This window comes from Schistocerca americana, chromosome 3, assembly GCF_021461395.2.
Source record: "Schistocerca americana isolate TAMUIC-IGC-003095 chromosome 3, iqSchAmer2.1, whole genome shotgun sequence".
NCBI classification, from domain to species: domain Eukaryota; kingdom Metazoa; phylum Arthropoda; class Insecta; order Orthoptera; family Acrididae; genus Schistocerca; species Schistocerca americana.
The window spans coordinates 195086876-195102184 of record NC_060121.1 but is presented as its reverse complement, the minus strand read 5'-3'; the positions used below and the strand labels follow the sequence as shown (position 1 = coordinate 195102184).

The 15309-nt window shown below is 43.7% G+C and overlaps 1 protein-coding gene across 1 annotated transcript in view; it reads left to right on the top strand.

The window, feature by feature from the left end:
- The window catches only part of LOC124605967, a 612100-nt gene that overhangs the window by 179385 nt on the left and 417406 nt on the right, over positions 1–15309 (top strand). The window contains exon 2 of the mRNA XM_047137931.1: positions 5371–5590. Coding sequence (XP_046993887.1) covers positions 5371–5590 — 220 coding nt within the window. The remainder of the gene's footprint in view (positions 1–5370; positions 5591–15309) is intronic.

Sequence of the window (15309 nt, the reverse complement as noted above, 5' to 3'; positions counted from 1 at the left end):
AATGGCCTCAGAGGGTGGTACAAAGGGCGCCATTGAAACCACCCCTTTCTTTGGGACTTGATTGCCACATAGTTTCGCGGTCGGAAACGACAGTTTGCAGTGCGATGAGCAACAGAAAGATGTTCTTGACAATCCTTAATACTGCTGACAACTCCTTGACACTTCAACCCTTCTCTGAGGACGTCGTGGGCTGGAAAACGCACTGAACGCACCCCTCAGAGCAGTGCGATTACAATTTTTGTTCTGTGTAAAGGTTGGAACCATTAGGGACCATTAAAAATCCTTCTACGAAATTTAAACGTGATGTGAAGCAGCAAAGGCTGCTCACGCCTTCGTGTAGCGTAATAACGACGTTGACACAAGAGGAAATGAAACGGCGAACTATAGTCCCCAGTTTGGCAGTACCCTGGGTTGCGCTTTCCCACAGTTATTGGGAATTTTAATAATGTGACTTAACAGAAAAACCCAACGACACAGTCCTTGGCAAGTGCAGACAGGGAACTGGCATCGGAGGTGTGGCAAGTATGAGCGTACTTGCAGGCACCTACGACTATTTCGCAAGTTATCTCTGAAAAGGCACATTTATAAAATCCTTGATAAATGCGTGGAAAGGGGGGGCGGGGGAAGTTACTACTCAGGGTTTTTCCGAATTGGAGGTCTTAGACGGACCCATTTCCGTTTTGTTCAAGAGTGTGTCATTGTCGTACAACACTGTGATCACGCCACAGAAGGACGTGAAATAGGAGCACTCAAGAAATATAAGCATCCTTTGCTGCTTCAGATCACGTTTCAGTTTCCTCGAGTGGTTTTCAAAGGTCCCTATCGGTTCCACTTTTACACCAGAGCAAAGACTGCAATCGCACTGTGCCGTAAAGGGGTGGTATTACACACAGTGGAGTCATTAGAGAAGGTGTGAGGAGTCACGGCAATAGCACTATCAAACATTTCCGAGAAAGTCTTCCTATTGCTCACTGTCCTGCGAACTGTCGTTTCCGACAGCGAAATTTTTGGGAATCAACATCGCAAGGAAAGGGGTATCAGTAACGTCCTTTATGCTACTCCCTGAGGCCTTTTCGTATCGATTCTGAGCAGGTGTGTGTCCGGAGTATTTACCTCGGCCACTCATATGAAGTACAGCTAATTTCTACTCTCGGCGTCACAGTTCTGACCTCCACCGTAGAAGCGTCAAAAGAACGTGTGAAATTTGAGTAAAAGGAGCTGTCCGACAATTCTACGGTGGCGTTGGGCTGAACCGTGGTGAAATTTCTGACACATTTAACTAACTGTACGCCACATAAACTGCTGAGCTCTGGCCTCTTTCTCTCATTTGTCGACACCTTGCTGCTTCAAGCTTCGTTGAGCTCGAGGGTGACACCACAGCTTTTTCTATATCATAGAGGAGGGTTGTATGCACGAGCGTGTCAAGATTCAAGATTATGAGTCACAACGGAGGACAGTTAAGATTTCGAAAAGGTAATCCTTTAAATGTTGCGTGGTGTAGTTCCTGAGAGATCATCGAATTGCCACATTGTGAAATCAAATGCTGTCTTTACGGGAAGATACCTACCAGTTATGCGGAACCACAGCAGCGTCATTCTACCGGTATCGAAAGAGACACTAGAGCTGCAAAGTTATAGATAAATGATAATGAAGAGAAGTGTTAGTTGTAAAAGTTTTCTAGGGTAATTGAGGCTTCACTACAGTAGGCAGGTTCAAATTGAAATTAGTAGGTTTCCCATATGTAGATATGAAGAGACTTTTACAGGATAAACGTGGAGATCAGTATCAAACCGGTCATCGAACTGTATAGCGAACAACAGACGAGAAAAGCCAACTGCATTGCTTTTACAGAACTTGCCATCAGAAATAGTAGATAAGTAGAGAAATTTAAACAGTAAGGGTTAGTTACATCACAAAGTCCAAGTAACTGTATAGCGCTGTAACACATTTTTCATTGTATTTTTCGCCCCTGAGTGACAAGGAATGTTCGCTTATGATTCTTTCAATTAAAGTCTGTCATTCGCTGAACGAGTGCGCAAACTTCGAGATATTTAATTAACCACCAACCACATAATCAAACTGTTACGGATGTTTTTGCTAATTTATGCGCATCACGTATCATCTAATTACGTTATAGGTCATCTGTCAGTTCCTATTCCATGAACCGGTCCTCTGCAGGTTTTCCTATTCTTCACAGCAAATTTCTGGGCAATAGAGGCCGTACAGCACGCGCTGGAGCTAACCCAAATTTAATGTGACTTCCGATGTTGTGCTTCATCTTTTAGTAAGTCCTGACACCAGTTACTGAATCGGAGCATTATTCCATGAGGTCCTGCTCTGTTGCACAACTGTATCGATCGTCTTCTGTAAAGCAGCCGAGGAAACAGATCAATCTGACCACCGTTTGTACCACTAGCTTCGTTATACGTCACTCTTCCCTACCTACCGAACATTAAGTTCTATCTCGGGAAGAGCCACGTATAACCCTCACTTGCTCTGACACAAACTAATGTTAACCTCAGGGAGGATTTTGAGTTAGTGTGTCTAATGGATGAAGGTATCGGGCAGGAATGTTGAATACATTGTAATTAATAGAAAAACTAAACAGGCTTTTACTTTGGGGATAGCGAAAGTAGTAAAGTTTGTATACGAATGAAAAATCGAACGGTCGCCAGCCCAATTAGGCACATTAATTTGAAATATTATGTTGAAGAAAATTGAACATTAGTTGTGGAAGTGGCTTTCATTGAGACTCCCTTTGAATACACACAAATACAGTGCAGTAGTTACCATTAATGCACAAACCAGTAATTACAGAAAGCAAAATTGTACCCCACTCATAATAATGTTACCGTCACGATCATTGCGTGACTCAGTGCAGAGTTGTTACTGCAGGAAGCACTGAACTAAAGTTGGAAATGGAAGGTTTCTGACTTAACTGACATATAAATAACACAAATCAAAATAAATAATAATACAATTACACTGTTTATACTCCCATTTATAGAAATTTATACGATTTCCTTAGTAACGATAATATACCAATTAACTTTGTAATATGAGAACGATATGATGAGGACCCATAAACTGATACTGCACCACTAGTCAAACTCTATGATTATTTCAGTAGTAAGATTCAATTCAACTAAATTTAATTCTTAGCCCCACTTGGAATGGTTTATGTTTTTATTTTTCAAAGCAAATTATCCAGTTGTCTTTACTCTGATGAGCGGATTCCTATTTCACGATCACTTACCCTAACATCGGTTCGTTCGGCGGCCAGTGCCGCACAACAGCATACAAAATGATATAAAATCAATTGGATCAAATGCTACAAAACCCACTATTTGTCAGGACGAATCATCGGCTCTTCATTGTTTGATGTCTCTGAATTTATATTGCCCCCTATGCTGTTGTAAATATTTTATGATACATGGTGATGGTCTGTGACCGAAACTGGTTGTATAATGAAGGAAGTTTTAGTTGCTCTTCTCGGTGGAACATGATGTGTTGCAAATATTTTCGAGCTGTAGGGATTAACGTTCTCAAACTATATTCAGGCTTATGGATTACCTACGGAAATGGGAAAAACATTCAATGAATTTGACATAAAAATTTTGGCCACAGATACGATGACAAATTCGCAGATACAGTATTTTCGTCAGATTTAATATCAGTAAAATTACCTAACCATTTTCTCAGACATGGTACTGACGTGACAGAGGAAATGTCGAAGTACTGAATTCAGTATTCCAGAGTTGCATGTTTCACTGCCGAAAACCATAACACAATTCCTTCTTAGAATCGTCGCACTTGCAAGCACGGTAGAAGTGATCGCGAAACAGGATATCGACTTAATCCGGTTCTCAGTGCAAAGTCCATTGAACCTGGAGGTATATACGACACATGCACATTGCCCAGTCACAGAAGTTTGACCACCCGTCAGAAACCTCAACAATCACATTTTGCAGCGCAAGACGTGCTCAAAGAGAATCAGTGAGGTTCAGGAAGGAACAGACGTAGGTGACTAGCTGCGCTAGTTTTATCGATGGAGGATTCATGGCGTCAAGAGCCCGATCGAAGTGGTCCCAAAGATTCTCGATTAGGTTTGAATCCGGGGAGTTTGGTGGTCCAATAGCCCATGGAATACAGTAAAGTATCCTGGTGTTCTTCGAAACATGCACGTACATTACGAGCTGTGAGAAACGTTGCATTGTTCTGCTGGTGGACACCACTGTGCTGACGAAACGTAATTTGCATGTGGGAGTGGAAATCGTACCGAAGGGTATATGCTTACTTGCGTTGATACCAAGTAATGCCACAGAGATATTAGACCACAACACTCCCACCTTCGGCCTGGACCCTATTGAAGATTCTTGCAGGGTGTTTCTCGGGTTACATGCCAAACGCCATTTGCTCCATCTGTTCTATGGAGCATAGAAAGCGCATCATCTGAAGAAGCCACCTCTTTCCTCCCTGTGGACGTTCAGCTGCGATATTGGCGTGCAAATTCCAGCCTTCATCAGCACGAAGAGCATTCAACATGTGTGCATGGACCAGACGCCTGCCACCGAGGTCCATACGCAGCATTGTTTTCTGAACGGCCGTTGAGGAAACACTACTGTCAAATCCTCAGTTCATCTGGGTGGTCAGTCACTCAACTGTTGTTTGCCTATTCACCTGTACACATGTCCGCAGCAGCCGTTCACCACTGTCGTGTCTGGCCCCTGGTGCACAATACTTGCCTCATTCCCGGTTTTGCATAGCGCAATTTGTATGCAGGGTATACTTCAGCGACGGGGGCACGCGACCTGTTTACAGACAGCCGTTTCGAAACTTTCAGTGACCTTGGACCGAAATCCAGTGATCATATTCTTCTGAACGTGAGATAAATGGCTTGGTTTCCGCATTACGAGAACTACTGCACTTTTTCCAGGCCCTCCCCCCTGACTCCCGACACGCTTTATAAACCCACCAGTGCTAGTGCTGCCACCAGCCGTCTTTGTGTGGTTTTCGGATGTTGACGTCGAACATACGCGGTGGTCGCTTGAATGTAACTGGACCACGTGATAATCCGATGGACGGTGTGCACCGAAACTCAACAGAGATTTCGCCCCATGATCCATAATTTATCGTCTGTTTTCTTAGATAAGCTAAGAATGGTTTTCACATTCTGATACTGCTACACATTTGTCACCAGACGTTTGGGTTTCTTTCAGCTCTCATACGTACAGCAGCAGCGTGACTCTGACAGACTATAACTACTCGCTGTGGATCTTTAGACGTATGCCAGTTGTGTATATCCCACCTGCCACTGGTAGTTATGGTTCCTGCCGTACACATCTCCAGTTACGACTGATCTCTCCATAGGTGTCGTGGGTGCGCCGGCGTCCTGGGTCTGAGGAACTGCAGCTGCTGACGGTGGGCCGGCAGACGTACTCTGGGGACGAGCGGTACGCCGTCAGCTTCCAGTACCCGGACAACTGGAGGCTCACCGTCAAGGACTCCCGACCTGCGGACCAGGGCGACTACGAGTGCCAGGTGTCCACGCACCCGCCTCGCACTGTGCGTTACAACCTCCTCATCAGGGGTGAGTTTGCCTCAACACTCCTATCTGTATTTCCAAGAAACGTGTTGCTGTAGTGTCCGTAACACATTTTATGGTAACAGCCCAAAACAGAACAGCACAAAATACTGTTCAGTGTAAACTGACTTAACAAATACAGAACAGCGTAATAATCAACAGAATACATGTACACGTCAAGCCTGAGAATATGCCCATTCGAAAGCAGTTCTGCATCTATATTGGTAGTAATAACGGCGTCCTGGTGGCGTCCAAGTAATATCTGGTGGGAGCAAACAGACTGGTATTCCACCTTAGGCAGTGGCGCTGCTTGACCAAAAGCTTCTGGATGCAACAGAGACAAGTGCTGTTACAGCGACGAGTGTGGTGAAGCTCGGTGGCTATATTGAGATCCTAACTGTCTGCGTCAGCGATGGTCACACAATGCCCGACCTTGTGAGAATCGAGGAACAGCCAGTATTCTGTCAAGGGATACGGAGCTGCTGTATTAATTGTTGTGAGAACAGGGCCATCTCCTCCTCCAGTGATGCTGAATACTATCGAACTGATCCGGCCTGTCGTGAAAAAGTTTCTGTATGTTCAGAAAGAGATGCGGAACAGATAATGGAGCGCTCCGCAGGTATACTTAGATCAATATAAGTTTAACATTTCAGCGAGTCTAACAGTGCATGTATCAAAGTTGTTTCTCGATTTCTCTGTGATCGCAATGTTGACCGACTTGCAGGTAGATGGATAGCCTCGTTAATCACTGGTAGCTGCACGCTAGTAACACTTTCTACAGCTACAGAAATTTGCTAGTAACAAAGATAGCCGGCCGCGGTGGTCTCGCGGATCTAGGCGCGCAGTCCGGAACCGCGCGACTGCTACGGTCGCAGGTTCGAATCCTGCCTCGGGCATGGATGTGTGTGATGTCCTTAGGTTAGTTAGGTTTAAGTAGTTCTAGGGCACTGATGACCACAGCTGTTAAGTCCCATAGTGCTCAGAGCTAGCCACATAGATACTTTGCTCTTTCTATAGTCGTTCATACTGCATAAAGCTATATAAATCGTGTCGGCAGCAAACAACAAGTGCTGTCTTATTCACTGGTGTATGGCGCAGACACGACTGGCACCAGAACTACGGTCACACGTGTTACCCACATTAAATAAGGTGTCGGTGATAACCCTGGATGCCTAACGAAAGGATGGAGCTAAACGAAACGTCCCAGTGCAAAATGGTTGCAGTATCCGTGCACGTGATGTATAAGTAATTGGCGAATTTGCACTATTTAAACGTGTTCTACTCCCCAGAAGTGTAGCCCTGTGTAGACAGAGCAATGTAGGGCGCACTTATTCAGTATATGTGCAATGATTGGTGGAAACTGCTGAAAATATGTTTTAAGGGGTAAACCCTGTGCGCAGCTTACATTTGAAAATGTTGATTTATAGGTTGGACGAATGCATTTTGTGAAATGTATAAAAAGTGGCTGAGGTTAATTATGCGTCGTTATCCATCACATGAAGTGTGGAAATGCCTTCGTTGAAGGGAACCTGGTACTGTGCCGTAGTTATTGCTTCTGAGCTTTTGACTTCGATTCTGCGAAAGCATGGAAGTGGAGAATGTGGGACAGCAGTCATAATCAACATTAGACTCAGAAACGGGTATTTAAAGCGCAAATGAATACATTAACGCGGATCTGTAGACCTTATTCCAGGAAGAATAACCAGGTGTTAAAGGCACAGAACTTGCAAGAGTGAATCAATTACTTCACCCTACATAAAGTCTTAATAGCGTGTCAGCATACTCATATACGTAACTGCCTAAAAAAATACTGTGCGTTAGTGTAGGTTGGAAATGTTACTTAGTTAGAGCTGGAGTCTGTTGAATGCAGAATGATTCCTCGATTTGCAAGCAGTTTCTAACACAGGGAAGAGAAACACCATACTACTGAGTCTGACGGAGGCTACATTTCTTTATCAGAATTTTTCCTCATCCGGTTACGACATTTCCTTTCTACACTATTTTTGGCTATTTCAGAGGCAGCGGAAACATATATAAGTGGCGACTTCAGTTTTTATCTCTAGCCAAGTGACTTATATTGAATGCTGCTTTACTCTTCGAAGTGGTGAATGAGTCAGGCAGCAGTAGCCGACCGAGACAGACGCAGCAACAGGGAAGTAACCGCTTTTGTGTCATTTACGAGTTCCTAACCAGGAGCGAATTTTATAGTATCACCTGTGTGCTCTTATAGTTTAGTTTCTTGAGCTTCATGCGTGTAAATTTAATATATAATAACCACAGTTGTGGCGTTTTCGTTTGCGTCGGAAAGTAAACCGAATTTGTGACATATTACAAGTTCCTAATCAGGAGCAAATTAGTTTCGCCTGAGCGCTTCGGTAGTTAGGTTTTCGAATATCTGGGTATTACTAGACACAGTTCGTGCGTTTCCGTCAGGGTCTACAATAGAGTTGCTCAGCACATGCCGATAGTCCGTGTATCTTCATAGTTTAGTTTTCCACAGTCTTTAGTATGGACAGGGATTGCGATTGTTGTGTGCGGATGCGAGCCGAGTTGGTGACACTTCGCTCTCAGCTTAAGGCTGTGATAGCTTCGATAACACAGTTTGAGGCTGCAGTGGATGGACACCACTGTTGAGGGCTAGCCGTGGGCATCCAACGGACGTCCTGCACGTCAGGGTCCTCCGATCGGTCCTCACCGGCGGCCAACTCAGTTACTTCTCGCACTGAGGCTGACCCTTCACCTGTGGTCGAGTGGTAAGTCGCCCCGTGGCGAAGCAGGCGGCCGCACGTAAGGCCTCCCCGGTATGTCTGACAAGCAGGTTCCAGGTGCTCCCTGTGGCTGACACTGCTGCTCAGCCAGATGCCGTCGCATGTCCTGTTTCAGAGGAAACCACTCAGTCTGCAAGATCTAGGCAATTGCAGAGTGTGGGATTATTGGTAGTTGGGAGCTCCAACGTTAGGCGCGTTATGGGGCCCCTTACGGAATTGGCTGACAAGAAGGGTAAAAAAACCAATGTGCACTCCGTGTGCATACCAGATGTAGTCATTCCAGATGTGGAAAGAGTCCTTCCGGATGCCATGAAGAGCACAGGGTGCAGCCAACTGCAGGTGGTGGCTCACGTCGGTACCAATGATGTGTGTCACATTGGATCAGAAGAGATTCTCTCTGGATTCGAGAGGCTGACAGAAGTGGTAAAGGCTGCCACTCTTGCTTGCAAGATGAAAGCAGAGCTGACCATTTGCAGCATAGTCGACAGGACCGATTGCGGACCTCTGGTACAGAGCCGAGTGGAGGGTCTGAATCAGAGGCTCAGACTGATCTGCGACCGTGTAGGCTGCAGATTCCTCGACTTGCGCCAAAGGGTGGTTGGGTTTCGGGTACCAATTAGTAGGTCAGGAGGCGGCTGTGCGGGTAGCGGGGGCTGTGTAGCTTGGACTGGGCGGTTTTTTAGGTTGCAGGGCCCCAGGAAAACACAAGAAGGGCTTCAATCACAAAGGGTGCAGGCTAAACACAGGAAGAACGTAGATACAGGAACCATTGGTATAACAGTTGTAATTTGTCGTAGAGCTTCAAGCACTAATAGAAAGCACTGATGCTCAAATTGTTATAGGTACTGATAGCTTGCTAACGCGGGATATAAGCTCAGCCGAAATTTTTGCGAAGAACCTAACGGTGTTCCATAAGGATAGCCTAAGCACGGTTGGCGGAGGCCTGTTTGTTGCTGTCAGAAGTTGTTTATCTTGTCGCTAAATTATAGTAGGTACTTCCTGTGAGCTAGAATGGGCAGAGGTCATTGTTGGCAACCGGAATAAAGTAATAATTGGATCCTTTTACCGGCCTCCCAATTCAGATGATACAGTTTCTAAACGGTTCAAAAAAAACTTGAGTTTGATTTCAAACACGTACCCGACTCATACAATAATCGTTGGTGGTGACTTTAATTTACCCTCGATATTTTGGCGAAAATACACGTTTAATTGCGGAGGTACGCATAAAATATCATCCGAAATTGTGCTAAACGCATTCTCTGAAAATTATTTCGAGCAGTTAGTTCATGAGCACACGAGAATAGTAAACGGTTGTGAAAACACATTTGACCTCTTAGCAACAAATAATCCTGAAATTCTAGCGAGCTGCTTGGTCACCGATGGTATCTGTTCTTTCGGACTTGTCCGAATGAACAGATACCATCTTAGTAAATAATCCTGAGTTAATAACGAGTATCAAAACCGATTCAGAGATTAGTGAACAGAGGGCCGTCATAGTGAGACATTATTGTAATCCCAAAATCCCCTAAAAATAAGCGAAAAAATACCTATTCAAAGAAGCACATAAAGGTTCACTTGACACCTTCCTGAGACACCATCTCCACTCGTTCCAAATTAATAAAATAAATGTAGACCAAATGTGGCTTAAATTCAAAGAAATAGTATCGGCAGCAGTAGAGAGATTTATACCAAATAGACTAACAAACAACAGAGCTGATCCTCCTTGCACACAAAACAGGTTAGCACACTGTTGCAGAAACAACGAAACAAACATGCCAAATTTAAACAGACGCAAAATCCCCAAGATTGGCGATCTTTTACAGAAGCTCGAAATTTAGCGCCGACTTCAATGCGAGATGCCTATAACAGTTTCCAAAACGAAACTTGTCTCGAAACCTGGCAGAAAATGCAAAGAAATTCTGGTCGTATGTGAAGTATGTTAGCGGCAAGAGACAATCAATGTCTTCTCTGCGCGATAGCAATGGAGATACTATCGAAGACAGTGCTGCCAAAGCAGAGTTACTAAACACAGCATTCCGACAGGCCTTCACAAAAGAAGACGAAGTAAATATTCCGGAAGTCGAATCGAGAACAGTTGGCAACATGAGTTAATTAGAATTAAATATCTTCTGAGTAGTGAAGTAACATAAATCACTTAATAAAAGCAAGTCTTCTGGTCCAGACTGTATACCAATTCGGTTCCTTTCGGAGTATGCTGATGCGTTAGTTCCATACTGAACAATCATATACAAGCGTTCGCTCGACGAAAGATCCGTACCCAATGACTGGAAAATTACACAGGTCACACCAATATTCAAGAAAGATAGTAGGAGCAATACACTAAATTACAGGCTCATATCGTTAACGTCAGCAGGATTCTGGAAAATATATTGTGTTCGAACGTTATGAATTACCTCGAAGAAAACTGTCTATTGACACACAGTCAGCAAGGGAGCGTCATCCGTGATGATGGGACCATGGAGTGGTTCCATTCGAAAGTAATCACCACATCCGTTAAATCATTTATCCACTACGCGACTAGACCATCAATTTTAGTTTCTTATAATGTGGTCAGCCGCTAATAGATCGATAACTACTCAAAGCCTTTCACTTCATCGTCCGATTGAATGCAGTGTTTCCCAACCAAATAGCTGAATCACTGGGGGCCGATTGGACGACGCGAGAGGGGGGCGGGGGATTCCCATCGGAGTAGGGAAGGGTGGTAAAAGAAGTCGACCGTGCCCTTTCATAGGAATCATCCCTGCATTTGCCTGAAGCGATGTAGGGAAATCAAGGGAAACCTAAATCAGGATAGCCTGACGCAGGTTTGAACCGTCGTCCTCCCGAATGCGAGTCTATTGTGATAGCCATTGCGCCACCTCTCTTGGTTCAGAACTTGTGTGACAGCTTTAGATTTCTTTGGCGAGGGAGATGTGGGACGTATCCATCGGTGGCTTTGCTGATTGCCCTTGGGTTGTTGGAATGCTGTCTGATGGTATCATTCTGTTGCACAATACCGCCCCTGCGCTGCCAATTGGATGAAGGGGTTTAACGATTTTGCTGGGAAACGCTACAACATCCTACATACAGCCCGGATCTTTCAAAGTTATTTTTCACATCTGTGTCGACCTAAAGAAGGATATGCGTGGGCGCTGTTTCAGTCGGACTAGGAGGTGCAAGTGTCGGTGAGGTTGTAGATTCCTCAGCGATCGACCACGTTCTACGAAACAGAACAGTTCACTTCGTCTCGCAATGGTGATTAATTTTGAATGGAACCATTCCTAGGCTGGTTGTGGCGAGTTTTTGGTTTCTATTCAACTGACCCTCATACTTACATGGCAATAGCTTCGACCTAATCACGGAGTGTCTATAAACAACAGACAGAACGTTTTAATAATCTTCCAAGTACTGTAAGATATGTCCGCTCCTTGGTCACGCAACAGTTCTTTAGCCGCTGTGTTAAGATCCCCATCGTTGGAAAATATGCGACTGCTGCTAATCATTTCCTCAATTGCCTGGACACTGCTGTCTGTGGTCGATGTCGATGTCGATGACCTTCCCGATCTTAATCACGAACGTCTGTGGGACCTTAAATATCTGGCATAATTGCACCACAGCTGGACCCGACATTGCATTTGGCCCATGTACCGCCAGAACGTCTAGGTGAATCTGTGTACTATTTAGGCTTTTTGCCCACAGGTAAGTACTGTCCAGCACACTTTAAATTTGAAGTGCAATTCCAGTTGTCACGCCATTTGACTCCAACATTGTTATACACCTCTTACCTGCACACCTACAGAGCTGTATTTGCAGAAAGCGCAGAATGTATACTCTCATCTGACAACGCGCCTCTCATGTTAAGCAGTAGTCTGTAGCGTGCGACGGCATGTGCAACAATCTCCTGTCACTACCCTCCTAATTATCTAAGAGGAAACAGGCTACTATTTGTTGGTCGTGGTAGGAGTAAAGACACGGGGAGGGGGGGAGGGGGGGGGGGTTGAGGACAGAGATGTCTAGATTCGATATTGGTGCCGATGGTGGAAGAGATCTTTGTATTGCGGGCGATGCTTCATTGTGTACGGAAGAGCTATGCGAGGTTCAAATAATGACAACGAGGGCCTGTGGCTGCCATTCAGAACTACATTCCCTAGAGAAACTAGAGGCATTTCAAGACTGCATAAATGGAGGATAATGATTTTTCTCAGAACCCTGAATAGTGGTGTTGTACTCGATTTATTTTAGATCATTTTAGATATATTTCCATGGGATACGCCACTCCATCTTATACCCTGTCAAGGAGCAGTGCTGATGCTATAACCTGAAGCATTACTTGTTACCACCTAAAGTGGTTTACCGAGGCAATATGGAACAACGCAGGTTGTGGATTTCAGTTTACATTCCAAGAGCGCAGATAACCTGTTGACAAGCAGCAGGCTTGGAGCAAAATGAGTTTAACTGAATCAAAAGGTGCGCATACAATTTATGAGAAGTGAATAATTATCGATTTGTCCCATAAAAATGCGAAATCGTTGGGATGGGTTCATTTTTGTGATTTGGACGTGAAAACTGAAATGGTAAGGCGCCTTCCTTCTTTACAGTGAACCATAAAAAATTAAATGTTCTTTAGAGACATTAAAAGTTCTGTAATGTGTATTTTAATCCTGTCTGTTACAGTGTATTGAAAAATAGCTCCATTGTCATCAAATGGTCTTACGGGTTACGACCTCTGACTATGGTGGCACCTAAAACAGTGACACACGAACAAGAATCGGCTGGATAATTTTCTCTATAAAAATCCATATGATCCCGTTCTGCGCAGCGATCGTTGAATACGGAAAATGCAGAAAACAACAGCAACTGATGGCGAAATCCGTCGCTTTGTTACAGTTGATCCGCATTTCAGCTGTTACAAAGTCACCTTCAGTGCTGAAAATAGCAAAAAAAGAGAATAAGGAACAATTATGTGACAACTGATAACGTTCCGTAAGTACATACTTCAGTACCACATAGGTAAATACCATATAACAATAGTGACAGTAGTCCCAGTTATCACTCAGTATACAATACTTGTTGGTTGGCTACATGGCTCTACACAAGAAAATATGACGTCAGAGGTGTGATGCCCTCTTTCGAGGTACTGGTGAATAGTCAAGTAATAGTAAAGCTAAGTATATGTAAAAATATATCCACTGGTATGGAGCTGTAAAATTTACAGTTCTACACATGTGATTTGCTTTCCATGGTTTGATCATTATTTACGGTTTAAATGACCAGTGCACTTTGAACTAGTGTCACCTGTTACATGGTATGTAACACTGTGGTGCTTATCTTTGTACATACGGTACATTATCAATTACCTTAAATGTGTTTCCGATTCTCTTGTTTCCTAATTTTTGGCACAGAAGATATTTAAATGTTGAAATCTCGATCTACTGAAATAACACAATGGATTTCGTGATCGATTGCTATTCCTTCCTCCATTGTCTAAGCGCAGATATATTTACGGGAACACTGGCCACACCGAAAGAAGTACGGTTAACCTAAATGGAGAGGAATTTAGAGGTATGAGTCTGACAAATCCTTCATCATATAACAGAAGCCACCTTTGAGGTAAGAGAAAAAATCCTCTGTGTATGGTATCCGATGGGAGTCAATGATAGATTGGGCACATATTGCCTTAAAATATCCTCATGATATGAGAGATCCACTCCCTTTGTCAATTACAAGGTCGAGTGCTGCCCACTGAATGGGTTGGATTCGATGGGCAACTCACTTTTACTGTAAATGATCCTGTTTCGCCTTGACACCGCGAAAGACATGAGCGACAGAACAAGCCCCAGTAAACTGTGGTCAAATCAAATGGGAAACCGTAGCATGTGCACTGAAATCCGCCACGCGTCCTGAACATAAATATGCCAATCGATTCCAAGGATAGTTTATCGTCTGCTTGGTATGACACTGCCGGAAAAATCAGGTTTAGCAGCCCATGTGCAACGGAACCAAACTGATTAGATACATATATTCCAAATATGCAGACCACGTCGCAGAGCTTATAAATTAGGAGGATTTTGCGTTGAACTTCAACCAGAACCGAGCGTCTTTTGAGAATGACAACATAAATGATCAGGCAAGAAAAGTTTTCAATTATTGATGAATGCGTCCATACAGACATGAAAATCGCTTGATCGGCTCGGAAAAAAACAAGTCGAATTTTTCTTTTTTTTTTAAAAAAAATCAGTATATTTCCGAATGTCTGCGTTGTCCTTCTGGAAATTAAGTGAAACATAGAAAACTTTGGCGACTTAGGTTCGCATGAACATGAAGGGTTGATGTGAGCTTTCAAGGAAAAGTGGTACAGCTGGGCCACTTTTTTTATATTTCGTGGAAGGAGCAGGTTATGTGTCACGCGTGGTGGAACTGGAACCCAATCAATATAGTGACGTCTGACTGCACTGAAGATGCCACTCTGCTGTTTGTATTATGAATACATGCCGTTTGCTTATACTGCCATGATGCCAAAGATTTGTTGACAGTTTTGTAATTTCAATAATACCAAATGGACTTAAGGAGGGTTATGTGTCAAACGATCAACAAATTCGAAGCCAAAAGTCCATCCATCAGTATAATTTGTCAACAAGCAGATCAAAGCCACAATCATTGGAAAAACTCCAACCTTATTTCCGTTACAAAAAGCGCCATGAAACAGATACACAACAATTCATCTAGCTGTCTGACCTCAGTCTGTTGTACAATATTGGAAGACAATTAATACTCTCAAAAGCCGAAAGTCCCTGTAGAAATAAATAAGCTAAACCCAGTTCACTGCTCATTTCTTCATGTGTGGATCTACGGACTCGACGGAATTTCTAAGTGATGTCACCATTAAAAAACCCATAGGCTGTCAATTCTATCAAACAAGATGACGTTTATCGTATCATGTGTATGTGACATTACTGG